The 26,110-nt window shown below is 39.6% G+C and overlaps 1 protein-coding gene across 4 annotated transcripts in view; it reads right to left on the bottom strand.

The window, feature by feature from the left end:
* The window catches only part of LRP6 (LDL receptor related protein 6), a 120,478-nt gene that overhangs the window by 88,115 nt on the left and 6,253 nt on the right, over window positions 1–26,110 (bottom strand). For 3 of the 4 annotated variants that reach the window (XM_085049719.1, XM_085049720.1, XM_085049721.1), the window contains exon 2: window positions 17,182–17,575. In XM_085049719.1, the coding sequence (XP_084905845.1) occupies window positions 17,182–17,575 (394 nt within the window). Of the gene's footprint in view, window positions 1–9,848; window positions 9,953–17,181; window positions 17,576–26,110 lie in introns of those variants that run through there. The other variant, XM_085049722.1, reaches the window with a different exon arrangement.

Here is a 26,110-nt window from a genome sequence, read left to right as displayed (position 1 = left end):
CTATCTATCACCAACAACTTTTGGCTTTTAATCACACTGCCAGAGGTAGCAAGAGGCTGCAGATATCCACGCATGAAATATGTGGAAAGCTAGACAGCCATCAGAGATGTTGATGAAACTTCTTGGACAGAGCAACATTAGCTCTTTTAGCACCTCTCATGGGAAAGGCTTGCTGCTCCTTTGCTTCAACCCTCCATGGGAAGCACTAATCTGTGCCCAGACTGTTTTTGAGCTGTGCATATTTAACACAAAATTATCAGAGAAAACAGGTATTAGTTTGCAGAACAACGTGTCACTAACTGTGACACCCCACCACAGTAGTATCCAATCCCCACACTGCTAAGTAGCTCAAACGTTTAGTTAACAGCTGTCTTGACAAGACTGGAGTGGTACATGAGGCCCATGTGCTATTTATTTTGGCAGTACAGTGATGCTACTTTTTTTCTGTTCTCCCAATCCCACTTTTAGAAGCAAGAATGCATCCTGTGCTAGAAGCTGATGGAGCAAGAACATCTACCAAATGATAAAAAGGGTCTGTTAATAACTGTATATTTCCCCCTTTGCATGTGCTTTGTCTATTAAAGACAATACAACTTTCACAAACTAAGTTGCTTAGTGTTGAGACAAAAGATGAACAAATCACAGGGTGAATTAGAAGGCTGATGTAGTAAATTAATGACATTGCTTTTGACAAGTAATAAAGATGGATGTTTCTGCATTTCATAGTGTGGACTCCATTAAGTCACCATGAAAATCAGACCTTTAAACAAGGGTGACACAGAACTTGAAAAACGTCCTGAAGTCTGTAATAACCTTAGAGAAAAAAACACCAGTGAGCAAAAATCAGAAAACTGATACAACAGCCTAGTAACTATTAAAAAAAAGATTGCCTGTGAAAATAGCTAACAGGTAATTAGCATCCCTATGTGTCAACCAGAATATACAATGGAAGTATACAGGTCAATCAGCACAGGAAGCTAAACTTCTGAAAAGGGGAAGAGGCTCCATCTCTCTTTGGCTCCTCTGTTTTTGTCTCACGAAAAATATACCCCAAACCTGCATTTTTATCACCCTCCAGCCTTCTAGGGCCTGCAAGACATGTATTAAAATTCTGGTGACCTTGGCAAGCCTTGATCCTACCTTCCATCTAGGCAATACCCAGTGCAGGACAAACCACGGAGCCAGAAGGCAGAAGAGCTGACAAAGGAATGAGAACTGGGGATGTGCAAAGGGCTGTACCCTTCTTTAGCAGTAGGTGTTCTACTGTCATCTAAGCCTTGCTTAGTTATCACTGAACTGGAACAGCATGTGACGACAACATTTAAAACTGAAAGATCTGTGTGGATAGAAACAGCTAAAGACAGTGAGATCACAACACTGCCACAGCTGAAAATCCTCAGCCACCTCGGCAGCTACAGCTACCTACTGTGGAATGACTGAAACAGGAAGCTCAAGGCTCCAACCATGCGACCCAGGATGTCAGCACGATGGAAAGTTGCCAAAACAAATGTTTCCAGCAAAAATGTCAATTCTGATGAATCTGCATTTCAACAGAAATAAATGGTCAGATTATTCCACACCAACTTCAACTAACTGCAAATCCTTTAATGAAAGCGTTAGCTTTTACTCCACTGTTTAATGTAGTTTATATAATTTATCTCCTCAAATTAAGAAGTGAGGTCAGAACCTCTGTTTCTTTAGACAGCTCAGCAGCACATTAGCACCATGTTTTTTACAGTGGAGGATGCAGCAATGGCAAAGAATGCTTTTATCACAAACATTCCTAGAGTCTGTTTCAGAATCTCCCAAAGTGCTCCCCAAAGCGTTTACACTAATTTTAGGTTTTGAAACACATTTTTACTTTTGCCCTTCTAATTAATCTAAGTTGTTTGACAAGAGTGCTATTAGAATGAATATATAACAACACAGCTGCTGCTCCACACGCTTTAAAACAATCACTAAAGGCTGGTACAGCTTTGGCCCAGGCCTTTGCAATTCAGACAAGAGAGAATCTCAGCACCTCTTCCAGCAGGAATCTGCAGCAGTGGGAGAAGGGAAAAGGAAAAGCACAGAACTATGTTGTGCTCAGAAACCAGCTAAATAACAGCAAATGTCTTGAAAAAGAAAGCTGAGTCAGGAATAGTGATTTGCTCAGAATTTCTCATCAAAACAAACACCAAAACCACAATACACCACACAAAGAAGAACCACAAACAAAATCCTCAATTATCCAGCCCTTGAAAGATGTAGTACACAGAGTATTTGCTCAGTGATACACAAATCACTCATTGCACTCAACTACAGTGATAAGGCAGACTGCACCACTACTAAAACTCTGCTCTTTTCAGACATATTACACCACTAAATGCGTGAAGCTTTTGTGAAGTTACATGCTTGTAACCATTGCCATTTCATGGCATAAAGTATTCAACTTAATCTGTACCTAAACATTCCTTATCTAGAGAATTAAGTTCTGAGGCTTGAATGATGCAACGCTACCATATACAGTTATTATTTTCTACACACTGACTTACTTGTATAAACCAGCTGTTGATATTTCAAGAATTATTATACTGTCTGTATGCCTGCACTTTGTATCATGGCCAACTCTGCTGCTAATCACAGGAGCTAAGCATTCATTATACCAAGAGTTACACGCAGCAACCTTCCTTTGAGAGATTGTCTATTTATCTATGCAAGTGGTTTGACAGCTTTTAACTTTAAATGAAATAGAATCTCACCCTCAACTAAAATATTCAGTCACTAGGTTTCCTAACTTCATTTCCCAGCTTACATATAGACCTTTACAATACCAACAAACTTGCAGTCCATTGACTTACGGGTAACAAACCACCAATTTAATTTAATTGTTGTGATTTTCAAGCTATCCTTGATAGAAACCCACTACCCACCAACCCAGAACAAAGTGCATGTGACAACAGATGCCTCCAAGTGGACCCTGGTTCCAGCCTAGCAGCCACTATTTCCATGTTTTGATACAGACATTACTCACACAAACATTCCCCACATCACACAGTGTTATAGTAAAGTGTTTCTATGCAAAAAAGAAGTTACACATTTTTTTTAAAAAAAGTGCCCAAGTCTCTATGAACAGCACTCCCAGTACAGTACATTAACCTCACTCACAGTCACCTTGGAAATTGTCACAGATTGGGGAAGACAATTTTATTACTGAATACACACAGTGTTAGCATTAAAATGCCAATTCAATCAAATGGTACTTTTCTTCTGGCAGTGACAAAAGTTTGTCCATGGGATCATTCAGCTTACTTTTGCTGACATGTTTTGCCCATTCTTGTGCTTCTAAAGACATAAATAAAAGAACAGCTTCTCTAAACAAATTCATCCAATGGACTCTGGAACATGTCAAGAGTGACACAGATGAAACACTACAATACAGAGTAAAGACTGAAAGAGCAGATGGAACTCTTAAAAAGTGATCAGCAAAACAAAAACAAGGTTTGCTTCCTCTTATGATATGTGAAACCAACTTCTCATAAGAGGAATAGTAGCAAAACACTTTGGTTGCAAAGAAGTGGTAGAAAGGAGAAAAAACAGGGCTTGGTGTTCATGTGCATTTGTGAAAAACACTGTATCAGGTCACACTGTCTTCACTACAGGTTGTTGTTATTTAAGTTAAAAGCTCCTGTCTGGATCCCATTCCACTTCCCACTTGTTAACACAGCAATAGACACAAGCTTGAATTCAGTCACAGAAGGCTGCTCACGCCCACTACTATCTCTAAAATCACCAGCTGACCATACAGAATTTCAGTTCTTGAAAACAACTTCAAGCACCTTGAATCCTAAAGAGGGTAACAAATCTATCCATGAAAAAAGTCTTGGAAAAATAAGACACTCTGAAATAAAACTGGGCGTGGCCATTTCTGTCAACAGCTCCTGTGGCTGAAACACTGAATAAGGTGTTGTAATCAAATTAACTATATAACAGGGCATGTGACTTGCATAACTTAGCCTATAAATGTCTAGGTGGAGATTGCACCAGGCCCTAAATTACCACTTTCTTAACTTACATGACTTCTCGTCAGGCATAGAAACACAACTACGTTAAAACTGTGTTGTCTTCAGTTATGCAAATCAGGGTAATTCTAGGTGAAGTAGAACTATTTAAGGTCAAAAGGTTTACGCACATGGTTTGCTCACAAAGTTTTGTTGATTCTCTGGAAATATCAATTATTCATATTGCATTATGATTTGGAGCATTAAACTTTTTTTTTTTTTTACTCACTTAAAACGTCACAGTTAGCAACAAAAGAAAACACCAAAGTCTGTGAAGATTAGTACACAGCTCTCAACAGCATTGAGAAAATAGATGCCACTGACTTTGTAATTCCAGAGGGACAGGCTGAAATGAAGAAACAAGTCATGTAATAGCTTCAAAGCCAGTCATGAAAAGGCTAATTGTTCCCATAGATTTTTCTTATTGTTTCTAAAAAAAGGACCCAGAACTTTTCCATCATAAAAACATTAGTCAAGCATTCACTCAACATATGTTTGACAAGCTTTGTCTTACATTCATGTGAACTTCTTGACCGTGCTCACAGCACCAAAGAAAACTTATCTAGAGGCAACAGAAAATCATGAAAATGGCAAGTTTCATGCTTCACAAGAACCATACATTAGCAAGAAAGACATATGGGCAAAAGAAAAAGGTAGCCATTCCTTTTGCTAAAATGAATTTTAAAAATTATCAAGCATAAAATTTAACTACATACTTGTTTCTTACTACGTAGCTTGGGCATTTTTCAACTTCTCAACTAAACTTTATTTCATTAGCCAATTTTGGCATATACTTACATAGGGGAGAGCAGTCATCACTTACACTGTTTTAAATGTGATTTTGGTTATTCAAAAGAAAAAAAAGACATAGATTAAGCTTGTTCATCTCCTTTACCATGTCAAGGGGAAAAACCGTGAAGATCACATCCAGCAGTTCCTGAAAAGAAGTTTTATATAGTGTCTAGGTCCTGCACTAAGAAAACAATCATTTAAGTCTGGACACTGGAATGCCACAAACTCTTTGTGCAAAACCACAGTTCTCTACATAAGCAGCACAGTCAACATTGCCATGGCAAAATAACTATTAATACTGTAATTTTATCTGTCCAAGCTGCATGGTCTACCACAACAAGCCAGCCAGAAAAACTAGACAGTTCACAGAACAGATTCTAAGGAGCACTTTAAAGATACTGCAGAAAACAGACCTTGAGAAAGAAAAGCACTTAAAAGCCACAACCCCAGAGGATATACTACTGCTTACATTACATACATTCCTTCCCAAAGTTAATGGTAAAGCATACTTTGATAACTGAAAGTAGGAAAAGTGGATGGTGTATGTGGTACGGGCAAATGGAGGGAAGAGAAGGAAAGAAAAGAATGGCACAATTAGATGATCTTGAGAAGTATGTTTTCTAAAAAAGTCTCTTCCTCCACTTCAAAACCCAAATATTTGCTTCTAACTAGCTTTTTTTAATGCAGAAATTTCACGGAGTACACCAATTTTCAAAATACTACTGACATTTCCATTAGTACAACTTTTTTTTCTTTTTTGAGTCTATTTACTTCATAAATTTAAGTTATAGCTAACTGGCTCTGCAAATTCTTGCTGGTACAAAATAATTTTTTTTTCTTACTTGAGCAGGCAGTTGTAAATTTAGGAATAACAATCCCCAACCAAATTTAGTCCTGGAAATCAGCAACAGAAGAATCAAGCCAAGTCATTCATGAGTTTAACATTACACAGGCAGCACTCAAGTCAAGGTTTAAACATCAAGTAACCACCACAGATCACCTTCCACTTGATTTCAGGAGTGCTCTCATAAAGACTGTTGAATTGTTCAGGGTCACTGCCTTTTGTTTTGTCTTTTTTTTTTTTTCCCTTAAATGTAGGACTTCTGCGAGTCTATAAAGAGCTGCCAGGCAGCATTTTCCAATGCGACAAATTTTACTGCTGATCTTCATAAACTTCCTTTTAGAGTATCTCAAGGAGTTTCTCTCTCCCCCATCTTTTCCAAACACACTGATAGCTGTTTCAATCCCTTAGCTCCAGGACCACAAAGTGCTAGGTAAAACAAGAGCAGCGACAAACATGATTGTAAAGGACTCCAGATGAAAGTCCAAAGGCTTCACAGACTCTGCAAGACCTACACCCAAACCAAGTTCTTCTGTAACTCCATTTAGTTTTTAATGGCTTGCCTTCTGTAACAGATTTCAGGCACTCCTTATTCATAGATCATTTGGTGTATGCACTGCCAATATTACACTGGTGAACTCTACAGATAAGAAATTCAGCAGCTGTTTGCAGTGGACCAGGCTTTGAAAGCAGAAGAGTGACAAAGAACTTCAACAGGAGCCAGAGCTCAAAAATCTAAAACTTTCCACCCTGTTGCAGGCACCTGTAATTGTATTCATACTGGAGAAAATAGGAAGGCTCTGTCTTTTTACAGATGACCATAAAGCCTACCAAAACTCAGAAATTACCGAGCCTTTCTTCCAGCCACTGCTTGGCTCTATTTCAGGTACATCCTGCTGGACATTTGAAACTGCTGATGCATAGAAATCCTCCATATTCTGATCTGGATCTTCCTTTTTTAACTTTCATTAGATAATTATCTGTGTGAGACCAGCTGATAGCAGCCATTTTATATGAAGTGGGATATAGAGAAGACAGGACTAGCAACAATAGGGCATCAGTTTATAGAGGATCTGCCCCAGCCAGGGAAACTTGTGATTGGAAGCAAAGAGAACCTTATTCTCATGGCTATCAACAAAACCTTATATTTCATGGCTATCAATAAGACTCCCCTCTGTCTAATTAAACAGTAGGCAAAATGCTCTGGCCATATAAGCTGATGAAAGATCATCAATTTTAATTACATTAAAACAAATATTTTTATATGAAGAACTCTCAAGTCTCATTTGCCTCAGTTTAGGAGCTCAGTTTTCCAAGTCTCATTTCTGCCTCGAAATAGAAAAACATATTTCATGCAAGGAGACCATTCTTCTCTAGTTAAGTAACAAATTTCTGTCAAACCTCAAGAACACATTGTACTTTCATGCTTTCATAGTATCCATCATTTAAGTCCAAATTTGGTTTGTAGTTATAAAATGTTGATTAGGACTATATAATTTATTTAATGCTAAAGCATTTAGTGGTTATGAGCAGCAATCAGACCTTTACTGAAACAAATCTCTGGTTACAGTATTGACTGGTTGGCCAAGCCATCCTTCGCCTGCCAGCTCAGTGCTGAGGGTTGGCTGGGACACCACATCCAGCAATCCTCCTCAGTCAAGGCTGCTTTCACACTCGTGTGGAGAGAGGGCAAGAGAAATGCTCAGTCAGAACCTCCAGCTACCACTTCTGGCCACAGTAAGCACATTCTGAAATACTGATTAAAACAGGGCTTAAATCATCCCACTGCAATAAAGCGACAAATTGTTGAATGAGGAAAGCACAGTAAAACTACTGCACAGCCTGTATTTTGCATGCAGTGAACAGAACATTTATGTGACATCTCATGATCAGGTGAAGCACCAGTTTACCAACATAAGCAGGGACAGTAAAAACCAGACAGCTCTGGACTGTTAACAAGTGCTCAAGCTCCATCACATTTCATGTGTTTGCAGTGTGAAACAGGCAGGTTTTGTTTGATGAATCTGCACGTTCTTCAGTTCAAGACCTACCAGAGCCCACTACTTTATAAACCATATGTGCCTCTGGAGTAATTTCCCTCCCACTGCACAACTTTTACCCCAGGTAACCAGGCTTATACCCAGATCTAAACATGTACTTCACAGATATAAAATTTTTTACCACATACAAGAAAAACGCATGCTGAAAATCACAGAAATATCAAAATAGTATCTTTTAGTACAAGAGTAAGTTGGCCAGAATTTAACCTGGAGGTTAGATCATGATACAAGGCACAGTTTTATTCTATGACAAACATATTGTTTATAGGAAAAGAACCTTCTACTCGAGAATTGAAGACATTTGTATGCTTTGCTACAATACATTGCAAAAGAATCACCACAAGCTTAATTTGCAAGACAGTTTTCTTGCATTTTGAGGGAATTTTTAAACAATGTACTAGAGCAGAGATCTTACTTATCCTTTAAACAAGAAAAATAAATTTCACACTTAACATAGATTTATTTAGAAAAAAAGCTCTTCGACTTAACAGTGCTCTTAGCTGCATAATTTCCTATCTTTACTACTTCTTGCTTGAAGTGACAGAGAAAACTTAATACAACTAATACTTTATGCTGAAACATGGAATTAAGATGTAAAAGTGAGAAACGACACGGTTCCCATGAGAAATGAAAATGAGAAATGAAAATGTAAAGTATGTGTTAAACAACCCTGGGGAAAGAAAGGAGGCGGGGGAGGAGGGTGGAAGAGAGAGGCCCAGAGTGCTGACTTTTTTTTTTTAAGAGAGCAGTATTAGAAGGATTCTAATTAAACCATTAAAGTCCAGAAAATGTGTTACTATTCTTTATATTTCTACTCACCAGTTCAAGGGGAAAAATGGTTTCCATATGTATGGGCACTTGGGGTTTGCTGTTTGTGTTTTGTTTTTTGGTTGGGGTTATTTTGGGGGGCGGGAAGGAGATGTTCTGTGAGTTTGTTTAGGTTTTAGGTTTTAAGGCACAACACAATTAGACTGTTTCAAGTATGAGATACAATTAACTAGACACAGACACCACAAACACACATTACATATACATTCTCACCCACACATATGCATTTAAAGTACACGGCTTAAAATCAGTTTAAAATCTAGAGCAATACTGTGGAACGGCATCCCTGGATCATCTGAAGTGACTCTGCTCCCACTGACAAGGCTCTGTTTTTTCCTACTGCTTTCCTTCACTGCAGAACACCTACAACTGAGCCAGATGTTTAAAAAAAACCTGGAAGGGAACATCCACTACCAAAGAAACACACTGATCAGAAACTCACAACTTAGGCTACAGTTATACAACAAAGAGTTAAAAGGAGTAATTTCTTTCACCAAGTGTCAAGCAGAAATCCAAAGCAGTAACTTTTGCTTTGCTTAGCTGATTTTCAGGACATATAAAATAAACACAGATTCTGAAATGGTAAAACAGTACTGGTTTAGATACAGGCTCAGCTAACAACTCTGGCACTCTGTAATGTGAACCAACTCTGATCTGCTCCTGTCCCAGGGTCACTACACAAGTTCTCAAAACATTTAGGTATTTTATTAGGCCATCTCCACATTTGTCCCTTCTATGTCCTCCTTTCTCACTGGCTGCACTGTAAAAGCTGCCTTTGCTCAATGTCCTCTGTACAATGTATTATCCTGTGACATTTTATCTGACCATCCTACAGAGAAGGCAGTACTGAAACACACTCATTCCCCACAGGGATAGTCTTATTTTTTTCCAGGAATGCAGCCAAATAAATATAGACTTTATTCTTTGGTAATCATGCTGAAAATTCATACAGCTGAATGCTCTGATTTTCATTTTTTAAACAAACTTAATCCATAGTTTACTTAAAAGAATATTATCACTCTGTTTCAAATCATGCTAGCAAAGGAATTCATCAGCTTTCTTCAAGAAATGAGCCAAAAATCAATCTTTTTTTGTCAAAAACATAAATCCAATTATCAACATCCTCCAGAGGAACAAAGGCAACTTTCTGCTTCATTTTCTACAACACAGATCGAAATCTTTGTTCTACAGTTTGGACCAAACTTTACACTCAAAACTGGACACATTTCAGTAACTCCCCAAAACACAGAGGGAGGACACACCCAATCCACAACCCATCAAGACTACCTTTATTTTACATGAAGAAAATGTAAGATTTCTTCCATCTGTGCACTCCATGGTAAGGCCAGACACTAGCACACTCCTCTGCCCCACTGTGACTCAGGCTGGCTCTGCAGGGTTACAAATGCCCTTGTCAGCTGTTCAGGTGTGTTGGCTAATATATCACAGCAAGAACTGTGAGTATAATTCCATCTCATGGCAGAAAGCGTGTTTGTGGCAGTGAAGCTTATTGAGAAAGGCAAGAAGATGGTTGCAGGATGCATGAAGAAAGTTTAAACCACACTGCAACAGGCTGTAATCACTAAAGGCTAATTTTGCCAATAAATGTTTCTGGTGCATATCTGTCTTAACACACATTGTCTGCAAGGCTCATCATCATTTCTGAAAAAATCCCCTCTATAATATCCTGCCTTGAGATAGCAAAGAGGTCACAAACAAAACTTTTCACCAAGTTTAATTATAAAAATAATTCCTTGTGATTATTAAGCTCAGTCAGCTGCAATGGTTTTAGTGAGCAATCACAAGCTCCCTGCTACAAGCCTTAACAGCTGTCTTGGATTCTGAAGTAATGATTTCCTGACAAACATTGCCAAGTTATGTAAGTTACATCTGGGGGAAGAGAAGGATAATTTGTAGGGTTTGGGGTTCTTTTTATTACTCTGGCCCCTTCCCCAGAAACTGCATGGACATTCCTTTAAAGCCTTTCTGCTTCCTTAACAAGCAACGCTACTTTGGACTTCTCAAGCAAGAACACAGAAGAAACAACATATCAGATTATAACTCTGCTGTAAATTAATATGATCCCTTTGAGTTCCTGTTATTAGAAGTTGTCTTAGGACTATTTCATTTCTTAAAGTGTGTGAAAAATAGTTTTTTAATTAACATCATGCATAACAGAAGTCAAAAATCATGATTTTTCTTTTTTTAAATGCAACAGGTCTTCTTAGTCTAGACTTGGATGCTAAGTTGTAATTACAGGGACTGAAACTGCAGGTACAGAAGCATACCCAAAGACTCATCACCAAACGTTATTCATGCAGACCTGAAATTACTACCTTACTTTAAATACTTAGTTGTAACTTATTAAATATATGCTGCATGCAAATATCTGAAGTATACTCTGATACATTGATACTTAACAGCAAGTTGCATACAGTTAACTAATTCCTGTCACCCTTGTCACTGCAACACTGAGGTACCTGTTAAGTGACAGCAATCATCCTCTTGAAGGTTACCTTAAATTGTCAACAGACCATCATTTTGCACACCATATTTACATATGGTATCTTCAGAACAAGTCTGAAACTGAAGATAAAGCAAAAAAAAAGCCAAAGAAGTGTTCTGACAAATTCTGCAGTGCTGCAAGATGCTACTGACTTTTTCACAGGAAAGTTGGCAGGAGAGAAAGCACAGCTCCCAACTGATCCAGTCCACAGCATTTCTTTCTAGCCCAAGAACTGAATGGAGGAGGTGGGGATGTAACACTGTTTTCAAACCTGCCTACAGCTGAAAGCATCTATAACTTTGTTACGTGAGTCTTTAAGAAAAATGTTTGTCCTGCAGAAATCAGTTCTGTGCATTCTAGTTTGATTTCTAGCGAGCCAAATCTCTCCCCTCTCCTTCCACAAGGGGAAAATATATGAAAGAAAATATATTAGCAAGCATGTTCCTCCGAGTTCCTGGCAACCTCTGGCAGTAGGGTGAGGACAGGCAGACAGTGGCAGTAACATCTCAAACCAGCACAGCCAGATTTACAAGAGAGGTCACCTCTCCAAGTCCTCACTCTGTTTTAAATATGTGGGTTTCTGGTTACCTTCCTTCACCTCCTCCTTCACATGAGGAGAAGAGAGATGGTGAGAAAGAAACTAACATTTTAAACTGTGCAATAAAATGGCATCTTTACAGTTTCTGCATCTATCCAACATGGGAATATCCTAGCATAGGACTGGAAACTTGCATCATATTGACCATACATGACCAATGTCAAACAAACTTTGCAAAGTTCTTATAAGAAAACTTTGAAAATTAACAGCCTGTCAATGAGATTAAAACTAAACAAACCATAAAGAAAAACAAACAAATAACCCCCTAGAGTTAAAATTCAAGGCTATTACAGTAAATGAATAGTGTCTGATCTTGTTCCCAGTAGGCACAAAGACCTTCACAGGACCAAGAGCCAAATTCCAAATGGCTTACACTTGAGCAGCAAAGGGAGCTACAGTAGTTCTGGGGCAGGAGATGGCAAGGCCATTCCAGACGCTGTGCTAGGCTCTTGCAGGATGAAGTGTTGCACCCTGCTGCATTTTGAATCACACAGTCTAATCCTGGCCTAGGCAACCTTCTCTGCTTTGAAAGGCCATGCCTGGAGATTCAGGTCACCCAGCAGTGCCTGTGCAAGGATCACCTAGCTACAAATGACAGCAGAGCTGCATTTTAGATCTTCCCAGAGTTACATGCAGTCCCAAGAGGCAAGGTAGGCCACTCCTGATGCAATTTCATCAGGACAACCTCTGCAATACTGCTGCAATCTTCAAGTAACCCAAAATACCTTGTGGTTTGTTTCATATTCTAGCTGTTACCAGAATTTAGTGATGTACTTGCAACCAACAACATCTTCTGGTCCACAAAGCCTCCTTAGGCAAAGAAAGATGAAATACACCTTATAAATGAATGTGCCAATACCACAGGAGTCTGCAGATCTCATGACTTGCCTACATGTCACCTCTAAAACCTCCAAATGACCTCCTCAGTACACAGGCCAGCCTATACAGCAAACGACTCACTGAGTGCACTCATCTGTCACCTGTGAAACATTACTGTCAGCAGAGGAGCAGCAGAAAGATTTCCAGTCAGAAATAATCTGCTCAGGGGAGAGGTGGCACCAGGCAAGAGAAGGTATGAAGAAAAGCCTTCAATTATTTGTATTACTTTGGGAATTTACATCCAAAGTGCCATTTTATGTAATGTTAACTTGCATGCAAACAAAAATACACTGTTACAAGTGAATTTACAGGGAAATTCTAATTTTTTTCCTTTTTTTTTTCAAAATCAGGGGCACTGTAACTGTTATTAGAACTGTCCATTTCCCTTTCCTTATACTGTTGTACAACAGCTACCACTCAGAAAAAGTACAACCACTTTCCATGAATCTTTTGTTACAACATGCAGATGTAAGGCCTGTAATACAGTTGCTTTTGTGCTTGACATCCTCACACACCAGTTTCCAACTTCCAAAACACGAAAAGAAGCAGGTCCATAAAGAAAGTATGCGTTCCCTGTGAAGATTTTGTATTAAAAAAACGAAAGTCTGCTGTGGGAGGGGTACCCATTAAACCTGAAGATCTTTCCCAACATTCAAAGTACTTCATCCAGAAATCAACTTCAGCTGCCATAAAAAGTGCTGTAGCTCTTTGTGCTCTAATTCCATTCATTAACCGAAAACCTTTACAACCCGAAAGTTTTACAAGACTTTAACAATTAAGGTAACTCTATATAGTCACTTGATTTAAAACATGTCCTGAAAAGCAAGCAATTAGTCACCACTTCTAGGAGGCACTTAAAATTCCCTTTGTGGTGAACAATACATGTAGAAGTGAGAAGAGCCAGTTCATTCTGATAGTGCTCCTTAGGAAGAAAGCTGATCAAGTTGTCTACAGGGTAATTTTTGGGGAATTGTAACTATGATAATGAAGTCTTTACCAAGAGGACAAAAGGGCTGTACAAATTAAAAAAACAAAAACAAACATACCAACCCCCCAACAACAAACCAATGCAACACCACAAGAAAACAGCAGTACAGACATACAGTACTGCACTTTAAAGCAGTACTTGCTCAAGAATCTGGATATGCCTTTTTTTTTTTTTCATCGTAGGTGCTGAAGCAGAAAAACCTCTTTTCCACTTGTTCAACTTTTATGTGAGCTGTTCTTAAATCTCCTGCACTTAGTGATTGCTCTCCTGCACTTGGTGATTTAACACCTGGTCTTCTCCTGGCAAAAAGTCCCCATTAAAGTGTCACTGTTACTCCCAGCTGCAGATCTTATTCAGAAGGGTCTGGTGTTTAACACCAGCCAGGAATAAACAGTTCTGGAAAGGACGGATAGGACCAAGGAGCCTTCTTGAAATCTGCTGGCTCACTTCAAAAGAAGGCTGAACAAACACCCCATTCCCCTCACCTTCAACTCTCAGGCCCTTCTCTCCCCTGCTACCCACACAGTATTTTATTGAGTATCAAGGCAATTGAAAAAATTAAGTCATAGTGTATGAACATGAGCAATGAGAAGCTCAAACCTCCAAATGTACATAGGAGATGGCCAGTAAGAGGAATATAGATGTTTCAGATTTTAATGCCTTCCTACAGTAAGTAAAAAAATCAGACTTGGCTGCTGAGCCTCAGTTACCAAATAAGAAATATTTTCCATTAGTAAATTTATTGCATTTCTTATTACTGATAAGAGACATGGGAACCAAGTCTAACTTCTACTCCAGTATCTGTTTCACACAGAATCTCACACACAATCACCTGATGGTTTTGGCAAGTGGAAGTAAAGGCTACCCAAACCACTTATTCTTTAATGCCTCAACTGTTTCTGTAACATGCTCTGAATTCCTCCAAAGCATCACAGCAGCACTGAGCAGTGACCTTCACAACCCTGGAGTATCCTACAGCAGCAGGATCTGAGAAAGACCAGGAAATTGGTGAAACATTTAATTTTTACTGTATTTCCCTAGGTGGGACACTTTCAAGAAAATGCATTATTCATCACTGCGTAGATATCTTTGCTAGTCTATACTGTTAACATTTCACTTCCAATTAGGCATTCTCATGTTTTCAGCAAGATAGATACACTTAATAAATACACATCCAACCACAGAAAAGGCTAATAGTTTGGGACTTAAATCCACTTCATAATGAAATACTTGATATATGCTACTTTAAACCAACTACTTTGGCAATTTAACTTTGATGAAAAACTGAACTTGTTGGTAGTGATAGCATTAGTGTTAAGTTTTGCTGCGAAATAATTTCTTTCCATGAATTGCACGTTTATAAAATTGTATCTGAAATAAACATCATCTGACCCATAACAGGAGGAGGATTAGACTGCAGGAGAATGAGAGAAGTTTTGCTTTTCCATGTTTCAGATTTTGTTAACGGCTCTTAGAATTTTTTATGGCTTATTCCTACCGATATTTGCCAGGCAACATCTTGAAGCCAAAAGACAATTGCAGGGCTAAAACCCATAAATACTAGTGAAAGAAGCATGCATACAAGGACAGTTTGGGGAATTAATTATTTATCTTTTCAAATTTACATCTCTGTGCTCATGTCTCTCTTCCACCTATGTTTCAAGCTTTGGAGGCTGTTCTGAAATGTAACCAGATTTATTAAAAGCTGAAAGGTTTTCTGCTATAAAACTGCATATGAGAACTGCAATTTTTGCCCCTGCAATATGGTAAACCAGAAAGTGGATATACTGCTGCATTACCTTCCTAAAACATACCCTTCATAGAACAATTTAGCAAGTGACCTATTAAAAAATTCAGAAGAAAGAAAATATTTTGTCCCTAAATTACTGTTGTTGGAGGGCTTTTCTTGTTTTGGTTAGAGGAGTTTTGTTTGGGTTGGGGAAGAGGGTTTGTTGTTTGCTTTTTTTTTTTTTGCTTCAATTGTTTTGTTTAATTTCAGCATATTGAAGTGTTTACTCATACTGCTTTAACAGCTCATCAGTATGGAAAAAGTTACAGGTTTGCTTTACTTTTTATCTATTTCATTTTTCTTCCTGTATTTTTGTCTTGGTGCAAAGTCCTAAGAAAGATTAAAGCGCTGTGATCGCTGAACATATCACTGTGTGCAATCAGAAAATACAAATACTGTTCTAAAAAAAAAACCAGCTGGCTTCACAACAGTGCTTTACTCCTAACCAACAAGAATCTCATTCTCTCTGGTTACAAGCCAAATCAAAGCCACTTTGACTATGTTTTTCCTTCCTTCTTCTCTCACTTTCAGGACAGTGGGTAGAAAAGTCATGAGCATTACACTTTCCTTACCCTCTTAAATGGTTTTAGAATCTACTGAAGTAAAACTAACTATCACTGGCTGCAATTTACAAGTTGTAAATGCACAGGAAAAGCATACTTCCATCCTTTTGTTATTTCCAAAGCTTGAAATATATGTACTGGAAAACAAACATATTTTCTGTTTATAAGTTGTCCAAGGACCATTGAAACTGTAAAAGAAAATATCCAAGATATGGTATTTGTGTGAAATTCAGGAAAGAAGCCATGTTTTGCAGAGATTTTCTTCTTTTGGAAGAAAAAAGCCAAACAAAAATTATATTGCAAAGAAGTGGCAAGCAGCAAAACACAACCCTCATCCTTCCAAAGAAACAAGTCACTGCTTTCTCCCCCCAAAAAAAGAGTTGGCTGAAAAAATACGTGAAATGGCAGTACAGTAAATAAACTTTCTTGCTTGTTCAGGGGAAAAAAAGGAGATAGTAAAAATAAGTTCTATACTACAAATTTATATTAAAAAAAAATCATCAAAAGGTTACACAGCATCAAGGATATTCTGTAAGTCTTCACTTTGGCTCTCCCAACCACTTTATCACAGATGACTGCCTGTGGGTCACTTGAGGGGTAACCTCAAGCTAGCCATTTATGTAACATCACCAAAACTCCACTGAATTTTCCACTGTTGGCAAACACTGCTTTATCCCAAGAACAGACTGAGAAGAGTCACATCCAGAGACTCAAATGAGAGCTGAGAAGATAACATCAGTTCCAGAATGAGCTCAGGCAAAAACACAGGATTTTTTTTAAACAGGAGTTCCCCCAAGGGTGAGGAAAGGAGCCTCTCTTGTAAATTTTCTGATTAAGCTTCAAAACACATCTCAAGTTGTTATTAATACAGTAGGCTGACTTCTCCTGTTTCTTCAGATGGTTCAATAAAGCACTAATAGCAACAGTGAATAAATAAAGTTAAAAAAAATTCCACTTGACACTTCAGAGAGGCACAAGTCTGTCCACAGGCAGCTGACAGCCTTTTGAGCAAAACAGATTGTACTAGGTTTTAAGTTAGAATTTCTCCATTTCTGCTAATCTTCTGCACTACAGCCAAACTAAGCTTCTAGTACTGTTTTTGAAAGTCTGATGATTCTCGATTGCTCACAAACCAATCTGAATGCAATTTCAGAAGTCTGCAAATCACACCAACAGAAAGAGAAACAAATAATGCAAAATGGCTGAGGATAACTTCAACAACAGCATTTATCATCATTAAACGAGAAATAGTACAAATTCTGGTATTTTTAACTATTTTGTTTTAATCAAGACTTACCCTCTTGCAGGATCTAAGGCGATGGCTCTGGGTTGATCCAATTCTTGCCAAAACAAAACTTTCCTCAGTGATCCATCTAAGTTAGAAACCTCAATCCGATTTGTTTCCGAGTCTGTCCAGTACAACTTCTCCCCCAGCCAGTCACACGCCAGCCCGTCGGGTGACAGAAGTCCAGAAACGACCACGTTTTGTACGCTCCCGGATTTATTGAACTCGGTCCGTTTGATGGCTTCCTCGCTGACATCACTCCAGTAGATCAAGCCCTTGAGGAACACGAAGTCCACGGCAGCCGCGTCCTCCAGGCCCCCCACGATCACCGTGGCGTTCTCCTTGCCCTGGGCAGCGTCCACCAGCCGCAGGTCCCGGCGGTTCGCGTACAGCAGCAGCGGGGCGGCTGCACATGGGACAGAAACGGGGGACACAGACACGTGTTAATGTCACTCATGTCAAGCACAACTTGCACTATGATGGTGCATCAGGCCATTGGTAGCTATTGATTTAAGAGCATCTCTATAAAAAGAAGAAATACTAGGGAGACATTTTGAACTTTGACTAATAAGCACCGGCTCAAAGCTTTTCAACTTGGTTACAAGTCTTTGTAGCGGGCAGCTCACTATTCTAGGCTGTGCATTTATTAAAATAACATTAAAGAAGAAGGGAGAGAACAAAGAAAATGGAGGTTTGAAGTGCCCAAATGACACTGCTCTGTAGAGGATCAGAAAGACACGGGTAAAACAGCTGTCTAAGCACTCAGTGCTGGCTCACCTGAGCAAGGATTATTTTTCTTTACAGGATGTAGTAATATACACCCCACTTCTACAAAAGCATAATTCATGTCAAGCTGTCAAAACCACCTGCATTGTCAATACTCCCCAAAATTATATATATCAGACATTTTACATCTAGTACATAAAAATCCAAATCCATTGCACAGCATGAGGTAAATGTTGGTTTAGAATGTTGAAGGTGGTAGGAGGAGGTAGGGAGAAAAATAAATCTATAGGAACGGACAACGCAGTTCTTTTAAACCCAGCTCTACCATTCCTGCTTAGTTCTCTAACACAAAGCCTTTATTTTACATGCTTTATTTGCTTACTCTGTCAGCTTGCACAGTCTGTATTTTTCATAACAACACCTAAGATGACTAATGTAAAGTAGTAACCATGAAAACAGACAGCTTCTTAAATGTAATATGCCTGCTTAATTGTCCTTAACCACAAGCTATATATAGCATTATGAAAATTCCAGCCTCATTCCTACTTCAACAAAAGGTTGAGAAAAATACTACATTTGTATAAAGCAGACAATGACATCCTTTAAAATCCACTATCAGAAAACATTTCTAACCTTCCCTGCCTTTACTCAGAAACTTTAGCATCAGAGCTGTACAGAGGCATTTTAGATCCATAAATGCTCCTCTACCTGTCACCACACAAATTTCACAGGGATCTGGCATATTTATTTCTCAGCATAGGTGGGCCCTTCAAACTTGCAGCAGGATGGATGTCCTAACCAACAGGTCCACATTTATAGAGCTGTGTATAATATGCATGTATGGGGACGTGTGTGGGTCAATAATGTCAAGGGCCACACTGCCAGAAGAGCTACAGTTCCCTGTATGACAAACTCACACTGAAATAAGAAATATGAACAAACTTCAGTAAATTCAAAGCCTGGTTTCCAAGATCAGACTACTCCCCTCATTATCACAAAACAATTTCTCAAAGACACTGTCACATGTGAATTGGGAGAAGCTGACAGAACTAAGAAAGTTCCTTCATCTACCAGCAATTAAATCAGTTCTGCTACATATGTTTTGGGGTGATGGGAATTTTGTTGGTTTTTAAGAAAAGTAAATTGCTGAGGCTGCCATCCTAAATTTAGAAACAGTAAATATAACCTGATTTATTATGAACTTTAAATAGAAGAAGGGAGGGGTGAAACTTCCTTGGTTTTAATAATACTAAATTTGTATTCCCTTCTCCAGAAAGCAGTTTTTTGTTGTGAAAACAAAAAAAAAAAAAAAAAATCAGTTTAGAGATTATTTTCCCATGGAGAAGGGGTAGACTTTTTAACATTAGATGTAGAATCCTTATATTAAGAATTTATTATTACCTTATTTTGCTATCTCCTTCCCTTTCTTGCATAATTTCCCACCCCTTAAGACTTAAAATTAATTACAGGACATTTTCTTGAAGTGCAGATAGCTTCTGATGACCACACAATTCAGAAAATAAGTATTCAATAAACTGAAAGGCATAAAAAATTGTAATACAATAAAACACTTTACTTTCCAAAGCCTGCCTACAGCTGTAACCTGAAAAATCTAGCTAACAGCCAGCTCAGTGTCATGTAGTGCACACAGAAGAGTGTGCACCCAGCTGGCACAGCTTCCTCCAATAAGACAGTGTTTGGAAAAAAGTAAATCCCCACAGCGGTGAGAAGGAGCTCCATTATGATGTGCAGCACGGAGCACCCAAGCACACAGCAGGCAGCGAACTGGAGCACCAGGTAATCAGCAGGCCTGAAGGCACTGCTGAGCCTCACACAGCCTCGCTGCAGAGGTTACTCATTCCTGCTGGAGCTCCGACTGGCTGAGCAGGCACTGCACACAAACACCTCTGCATCAACGAGACAGCTCAGCTCAACGGCAGCTCGGGAGGAACACAGCTACACTTAGGATCTGTAGCTTCATGCAGATTCATTCAAAGCCACAACTTGTAACACATTCCAAGGGGCTGGCAGATGAGGATGTTAAGCTTTCCAATTCGTTGCGACATTCAGGAATGAAGCCTGCATCACCAAAATAATAAAAACCAGGTTTGTTTCCCCACCACCTCCAGCCCTTCCCAGAAAACACGAAGGCTTCAATGTGCTATAAAGCCCTAAGTAACTGAAGCTGGCAGCATTAGTACCTAGTATCATTTCTGCATTTACTTCACTCCAACAGCAGTGCCAAGAGGAAAATTGTGCCAGAAGATCCCAAGTTCGAAAGCACAGGACACTGAAAAGATGGCTTTCTTGAATTATGAAGTTATGAACTATACTAATAACCTGGGAAGATCCAAGAGAATCTCCTTTCAAAGCTGGGCAATTATTTTGCAGTTTAACTTATAATGGGGCAAAAAGATACAATTCTGATTTTTTTTTAAGAAGCTGTACTCTACAAGTTTTTATTTCTCTTTCTATGGACATCATAATAAAATATATTGTAATTGCAACCAACTACAATACACTGAAGAGAAGCACATATTTTTAAAAGGAAAAAAATACCCATACTGGAAATCAAAAGCAGAAACAGTAGTGAATAGTACCATGTTCTCTACCACTTGAGAGGTCTACATGCAGTTTATTCTTCTAATTAAAGTAAATTAGAACCCAATACACAGCAAAAGCTATGCTTAGTTATAAAATAAGGGGGTTTTTTGTACCCACCAGCAGGAATGAATGTTTCCTTAGAGAACACAAAAGTTACAAAAACTCAAGTTTAACACATTTCAACAGCATCAAAATAATTTACATCATAAGAAACTCCTGCCAGTAGTGATCACTGAGCCTATAACTGGTTTTTAACTCCAGTGTTCACATAAGACCTTTCCGAAGTTTACCGCATTCAGTATTAAAGTCCAGACATTGTCTTTTTTGTCTCACTTTTACAACCAGAATTCTGCACCAGCATCCTTCTTCTCGTCATCAAACTCCAGTTCTTGCACCATGTATTTCTCTTGGCTGCAACTCCTGTCTCTCTTACTGAAAGTTGCTAATCCCAAAACACTCAAGTCTGGTTTTCCTTACTCTTGTTTTCTCAGGTCTTGCTTTGTACATCTGACTTGTGAGCATCTGCTACAGGCATAAAAATGCTGCTGCCCACAGGATGCGAAGTGATGGACCAACATAAAACAAGCACTTTACCAGCTAAAAAGTTTTTCTAATCTTTTTGGTCTTCAAGTGGCAACTTTAAGCTGTCAGAATTTGTCATGCTTTTCTTTAACTAGTTCAGTGGCCTTTCCCATGAATTCCCACTTTCTCCTTTCCACCTTCAGCAACCAGGACAGCTCTGGGTGCCATGAGGCGAGGTCAGTGTTACCTTCAACATGCTCGTTCCCTTTCACTAACAGGGAGTTTAAGCCTAGCTAAAGCAATTAGCAGAGTCTCATTTCCCCCAGATCGTTTTTTCTCATTCTCAATGCCCAGCAATGCTGTTCTACCCCCTCTCTTAGTTAGGGGCCCCTCCCCAAGCTGATTCAAATCACTACGTCAGCGAAAGGTTTGACTGGGTTAGCAAGTTGAATCAACTCAAGAAGTGGTCCAGCAAATTCCAAAGCTGACATAAGGGGAGCAGCAGGGAGCTGGGAGGGGGAGCAGCTCTCCCCCCTTCACTGGCAGCCTGCTGGATCTGCTCAAGTTGTGGCTGCAGCCATCTCCTTTCTCCCCAGCTCCACTTCCAGCTGGCAGTTCCCGACCCCTCTTTTGCGTTGGCTCGAGCATTTGTCCCGTGCCACGGCAAGACACTGCAGGGAGCTAAACCAGCAGAAGGCTACCGAGCTCTCCCCACCACCTGCCAAAAAGTAATTTCAGTCAGCCATCATCCAGAACCAGTTCAGACCAAAAATCAAATAAATATAAGCACTAGCACACTAGGGAAAGGATGGACTACATCAGCTTTGACTAATTAGCTGAACCAGTTCCTCGTGAACCTCCAGTTAAGGAACAGGACTCAGAGCAGAGGTGGCCACTGATAAGTTGTGGCAACCTGCCACAGAATCCCAGTGTGGAAACCACTGAGCAACTGCTGACATTGTGGAAAGAAATATCCATGTGGGAGTCCACTGGTAAGAAACCCCATGCATTGTCACACTGGAAGATGATGTCATTGAGCTGGGAAGGGAATACTCCCCATCTTTTAGAAGTCTTGCTGAGGAACTCTGAGCATCTAAAGTGAATTGGTACTGCCAAGCACACTGCTACCAGGGCAGCAAACATGAGGACTGGAGAAAAGAGGAGACACAGTGATGAGATGTACCAAACAAATACACACTGACCTGGATGAGGCACAGTAAGCAAGAAGGATTCCAGATGCCTTGACACAATGACATGCACTCACATTCAGCTCACAACAGAAGGAAAAGTAGAGAAATGACATAGGTAACCAGCAAGGAACATTAACAGCAACCTCCTTAAAACCATTCAATACACCAAACTCCTTCTATCTAATAAAATAATCATCCCCAAGATGTCCCACAGACAACCAACACAAAAACATAAGGAAAAGTCTCTGGACTGACACAAGGATTCTGGAACAGTCAGTTGTGAGGACTGTCCCTTCAGTCACCAGGTTTCAAATTTCTTCATCACTGCGTGTGCTTTAAGAAATTCTGTGTATTTACTTTCTGTTGATGGTTGAGCTTTGCTGCTCAGTTTGGAGAAGCAAGAACGAAAAGGTTGAGGTAGCATTGGGAATAAAGTCTGGGAGACTTGTGTCAAAGAAGAAGAGAGGCAATTTGAAAAATAACAAACTTTTCCAAATAGCAGGGAGCCAGCCTCAAGAAACTTATACAGAGATGCTTTATATTTTCAAGCAAATAACAAAATCACCAGGAAATACGTAAGAGTTTTAAGCACAGCAAGTGACAGGCCAGGATTTCTCTGTCACAGCATTTTCCCGATCTTTTCCATACAAAAAAAAAAAAACCCAGTATTTTTTAAAAATAAAAATAATGAACTGACTTACGAATGGCCACCATTCCTCTTTCACTGTGAACAGAGGGCACTCTTCTCTCAGAACCTCCTTATTCTCACAAATATACTTGCAGGACACAGCAGGCAACCAGGGATTTAGCAAACAAGCATGAGGCAGCCCAAACTTGGCAGAAAGGACCTTTTCTCCTCTTTCAGCTAACCTTAAGTATATTCTCCAGGTTAAAGCCATGCAAGGGCTGTTCAGATGGTAACTCAAAAGGTCACAAGAAAAGGAGGCCAGTGAAGGAGGTCAGTAACCATATCAGTGCAATAGCAAAGGCAGAAAGCAGTAATAGCATTTGGGTTCTGCACCAAGTTTTACTGTTAGTTTTCAGGTCTTTGGCTAGATAGTAGCTGTAGAGACCAAGACATCCTGCAGGACTAGCTGGTACAAAGGCAGTAGGTCATCCTTTAGCCTGTTAAGAACAGGAAACGAATTATCTTGCTAAAGAGATAGCATGGATGGAGACATGAGAATGAAAAGAGGGGAAAGAGAAAAGACTACAAGGAAGGATAGGAACGATAGAAATACAAAGTCCAGGCATAAAAAGCCAACAGACCTGCGAGATTATAGCAAAAGCACACATGACTGAAGTACACTGTGAAGTCCCAGCCTATGACAGGCAAATAACTTTCTGAATGGCAGGCATCACCTGCCAAATCATCCTGGCAACAGGGCCTTACAGCAGGATTACCACAGCATGGCTCTTCTCAGTGCTACATAGAACACTTACATAGATCTTTTGTCCACCTTTCTGTAACATGGACTCCCCTGTTCTGAAGCTCTTTTGATTGCACTCTCATGGGGATGGAACACAGCACTTTAGCTCTGACATTCTTCTAACTTTATATTCTGAATCTACCTGGTTGACAACAGGATGAGCAGGGAGCCTATACTTCCTGGCCAGGCATCTCCTTGCAGCTGCATTGTCATAAAACACTGCTACCTTCTTCCATTACCCTTCTTACAGAGCAGCAGCAAAATAAAGGTGACCTGGCACTTTTCAGGGCCAACTGCAGGCTCTGGAAAGCAGGAAGGCTCCTTAGGGATGTGCAATCAAGTGGTACCACGATCTACATTAATGTCTGCAGAACTCAACATTATACACCTCATTTTTGCAGGTGTCCTCACAATCTTTCTTCAACACTCTTCCAGGTTCTCAAACAGTTGTCAGAATAACACACAGTGCTGCAGATGAAGTCATACCAGTTCCGCATACACTGGCAGTACTTCCCCAGTTCTACCGGCAACACCCATGTTTAAATCGACACGATCTGTTTAATGAAAAAGCTAGTTAGGAAGCACCTCTGCTCCTGCAGAAAAGAAGTCCTGTTTGGCTCTACCAATTACAGTCCCATGTCTGAATAGGGATGGTATTTTGCAACCTTAACTAAGCAGTGTGATGAAAAGTAAGACAACCAGATTACACTGACACAAAACACTGCCCTTCACACCGGCTGGCATCACCTTTTCCTACAGCACTTCTAACAGTGAGAAAACAAACCAAAAGCCTTGATCATATTCCTCAGGAAGCTGTTGAAGCAGTGTCCCTCCACTGAAGGAGAGCACAGAGACACACCACTGTGATGCTGTGACAGCAGGAGCCCATTCCCCAGAGCCTAGGAAGGCTGAAGGCCGTCAGATACACCTTGTCCACCCTGGCAAGCTGAGGCAGGAATGCTCCGAGGTTTCTTGCTACTCTGGAGCAATTGCAGTTCAGGATGTGTCCCAGCCTGGACAGCACATGTTTCAGGGTGCACATCCAGTCGAGAAGGCCTGGGAGTGTTTACCCTCAATCACTCCCAGCAGCTCACTCACCTCCCTTGCTGGAGTGTAACCCAAGCACATGGGAACAGCAACAGCCAAGGGCTCTCACCCCAATCACTGTTATAAACAAAAAACTCACACCCTCGACAGCACATTGCTTTACCTGCCAACAAACAAGGCCTTTCTCCACACTGACAAGAACTTTACAGGCACTGAGCTACTCTCAGATGACTTTTCCAACAATTCATCCAAGGTCGCATGCCAGTCTCAAAGATACTCAAAAAACATTTCTTGAAGTGTGTCAGTTTGTCTCACCAGGTAAAAACCAAATCAAACAAAACACCTTATTTATCCTGTTTTGAGGTTGGTTTTTTTTGTTAGTTTAGATTTTTTAAGCTCTATCAGGAAGTTGCTGTAAAGCATGAATACAGAATTTAGCACAGAAGACCCCAGTTCAAATGAATGGTTAGGGACTACTTTTAATGGGTAAGGAAACGTGCACATACTTCAATAATTTTGAAAATCATTGCACATTTAACTTTTATTCTGTGAAAAAAAAGTTGTACCTACATGACTTATTTTTATGCTTTTAACTCTCAAGAACACTCACATCCCAGCACTACTAATGTCAAATGTTCAACAGGCTTATATTAGATGTAGTAACACATGGGAGAAAAAAACAAAACCAAAAACCACCCCATAAAACAACACAGACACACACACATATATATGCAGGATTCCTTGAAAAACGTGAATGATCTTGTCTTTTTCATATTGAACAGGACTAATTTCTGGTAATCCAAAAGAAAACAAATAAACTCTGAAACACAAACCTACTCAACTTGGAATTACCTTACTTAGTAATTTTACAATTGCCTACAGGGCGAAGGGTTACTGTCGAGCTTCAGTTAAGTTTCTGAGTTACTAGAACATCACTGCATTTTCTAAATAGGCATAGTGAGTCACTACAAGGTCTACAAATTCCTACTCCTCTATTATTCTTAATATTCCTTCTCTATTACTCTGGGTGTGGACAAGAGGATTCTTGGGTTTCCAAAGTGTTAATATTTTAATTAACACCAATACTATGAGTATAAGCAAGAGTTTTATTCCCTGCTTTGACAGAACAACTACGGGAACAAAGTTTGAAATTCTATGTTTCTGTTACTTTGCACATAGCCTCAACTTCCAGAATTCCAGCAAACACATCAGCCACTTTCTAGAAGCCTGAACTCTCTTGACAATGGAGAGAAGAAAATCTTTGTTACTATGGAGTTCTAGAGGAACAAACAGTTAAAAAAACCCAGCACACTGCGTGCAAACTATATTTTTCCTCTGGGAACAGACTGAGAAGGGAGGGAAGAAGTGAGGGGAAAAATATAAAGTTATCATAGAGAAGAAAACTAACAATTTTTCATTAAG

The sequence above is a fragment of the Lichenostomus cassidix genome, chromosome 1Ab (genome assembly GCF_008360975.1).
Source record: "Lichenostomus cassidix isolate B80296 chromosome 1Ab, HeHo_3.0, whole genome shotgun sequence".
Lineage (NCBI taxonomy): Eukaryota > Metazoa > Chordata > Aves > Passeriformes > Meliphagidae > Lichenostomus > Lichenostomus cassidix.
Note: the sequence above shows the minus strand (reverse complement) of the source record. Positions and strands in the feature narration are given on the sequence as shown.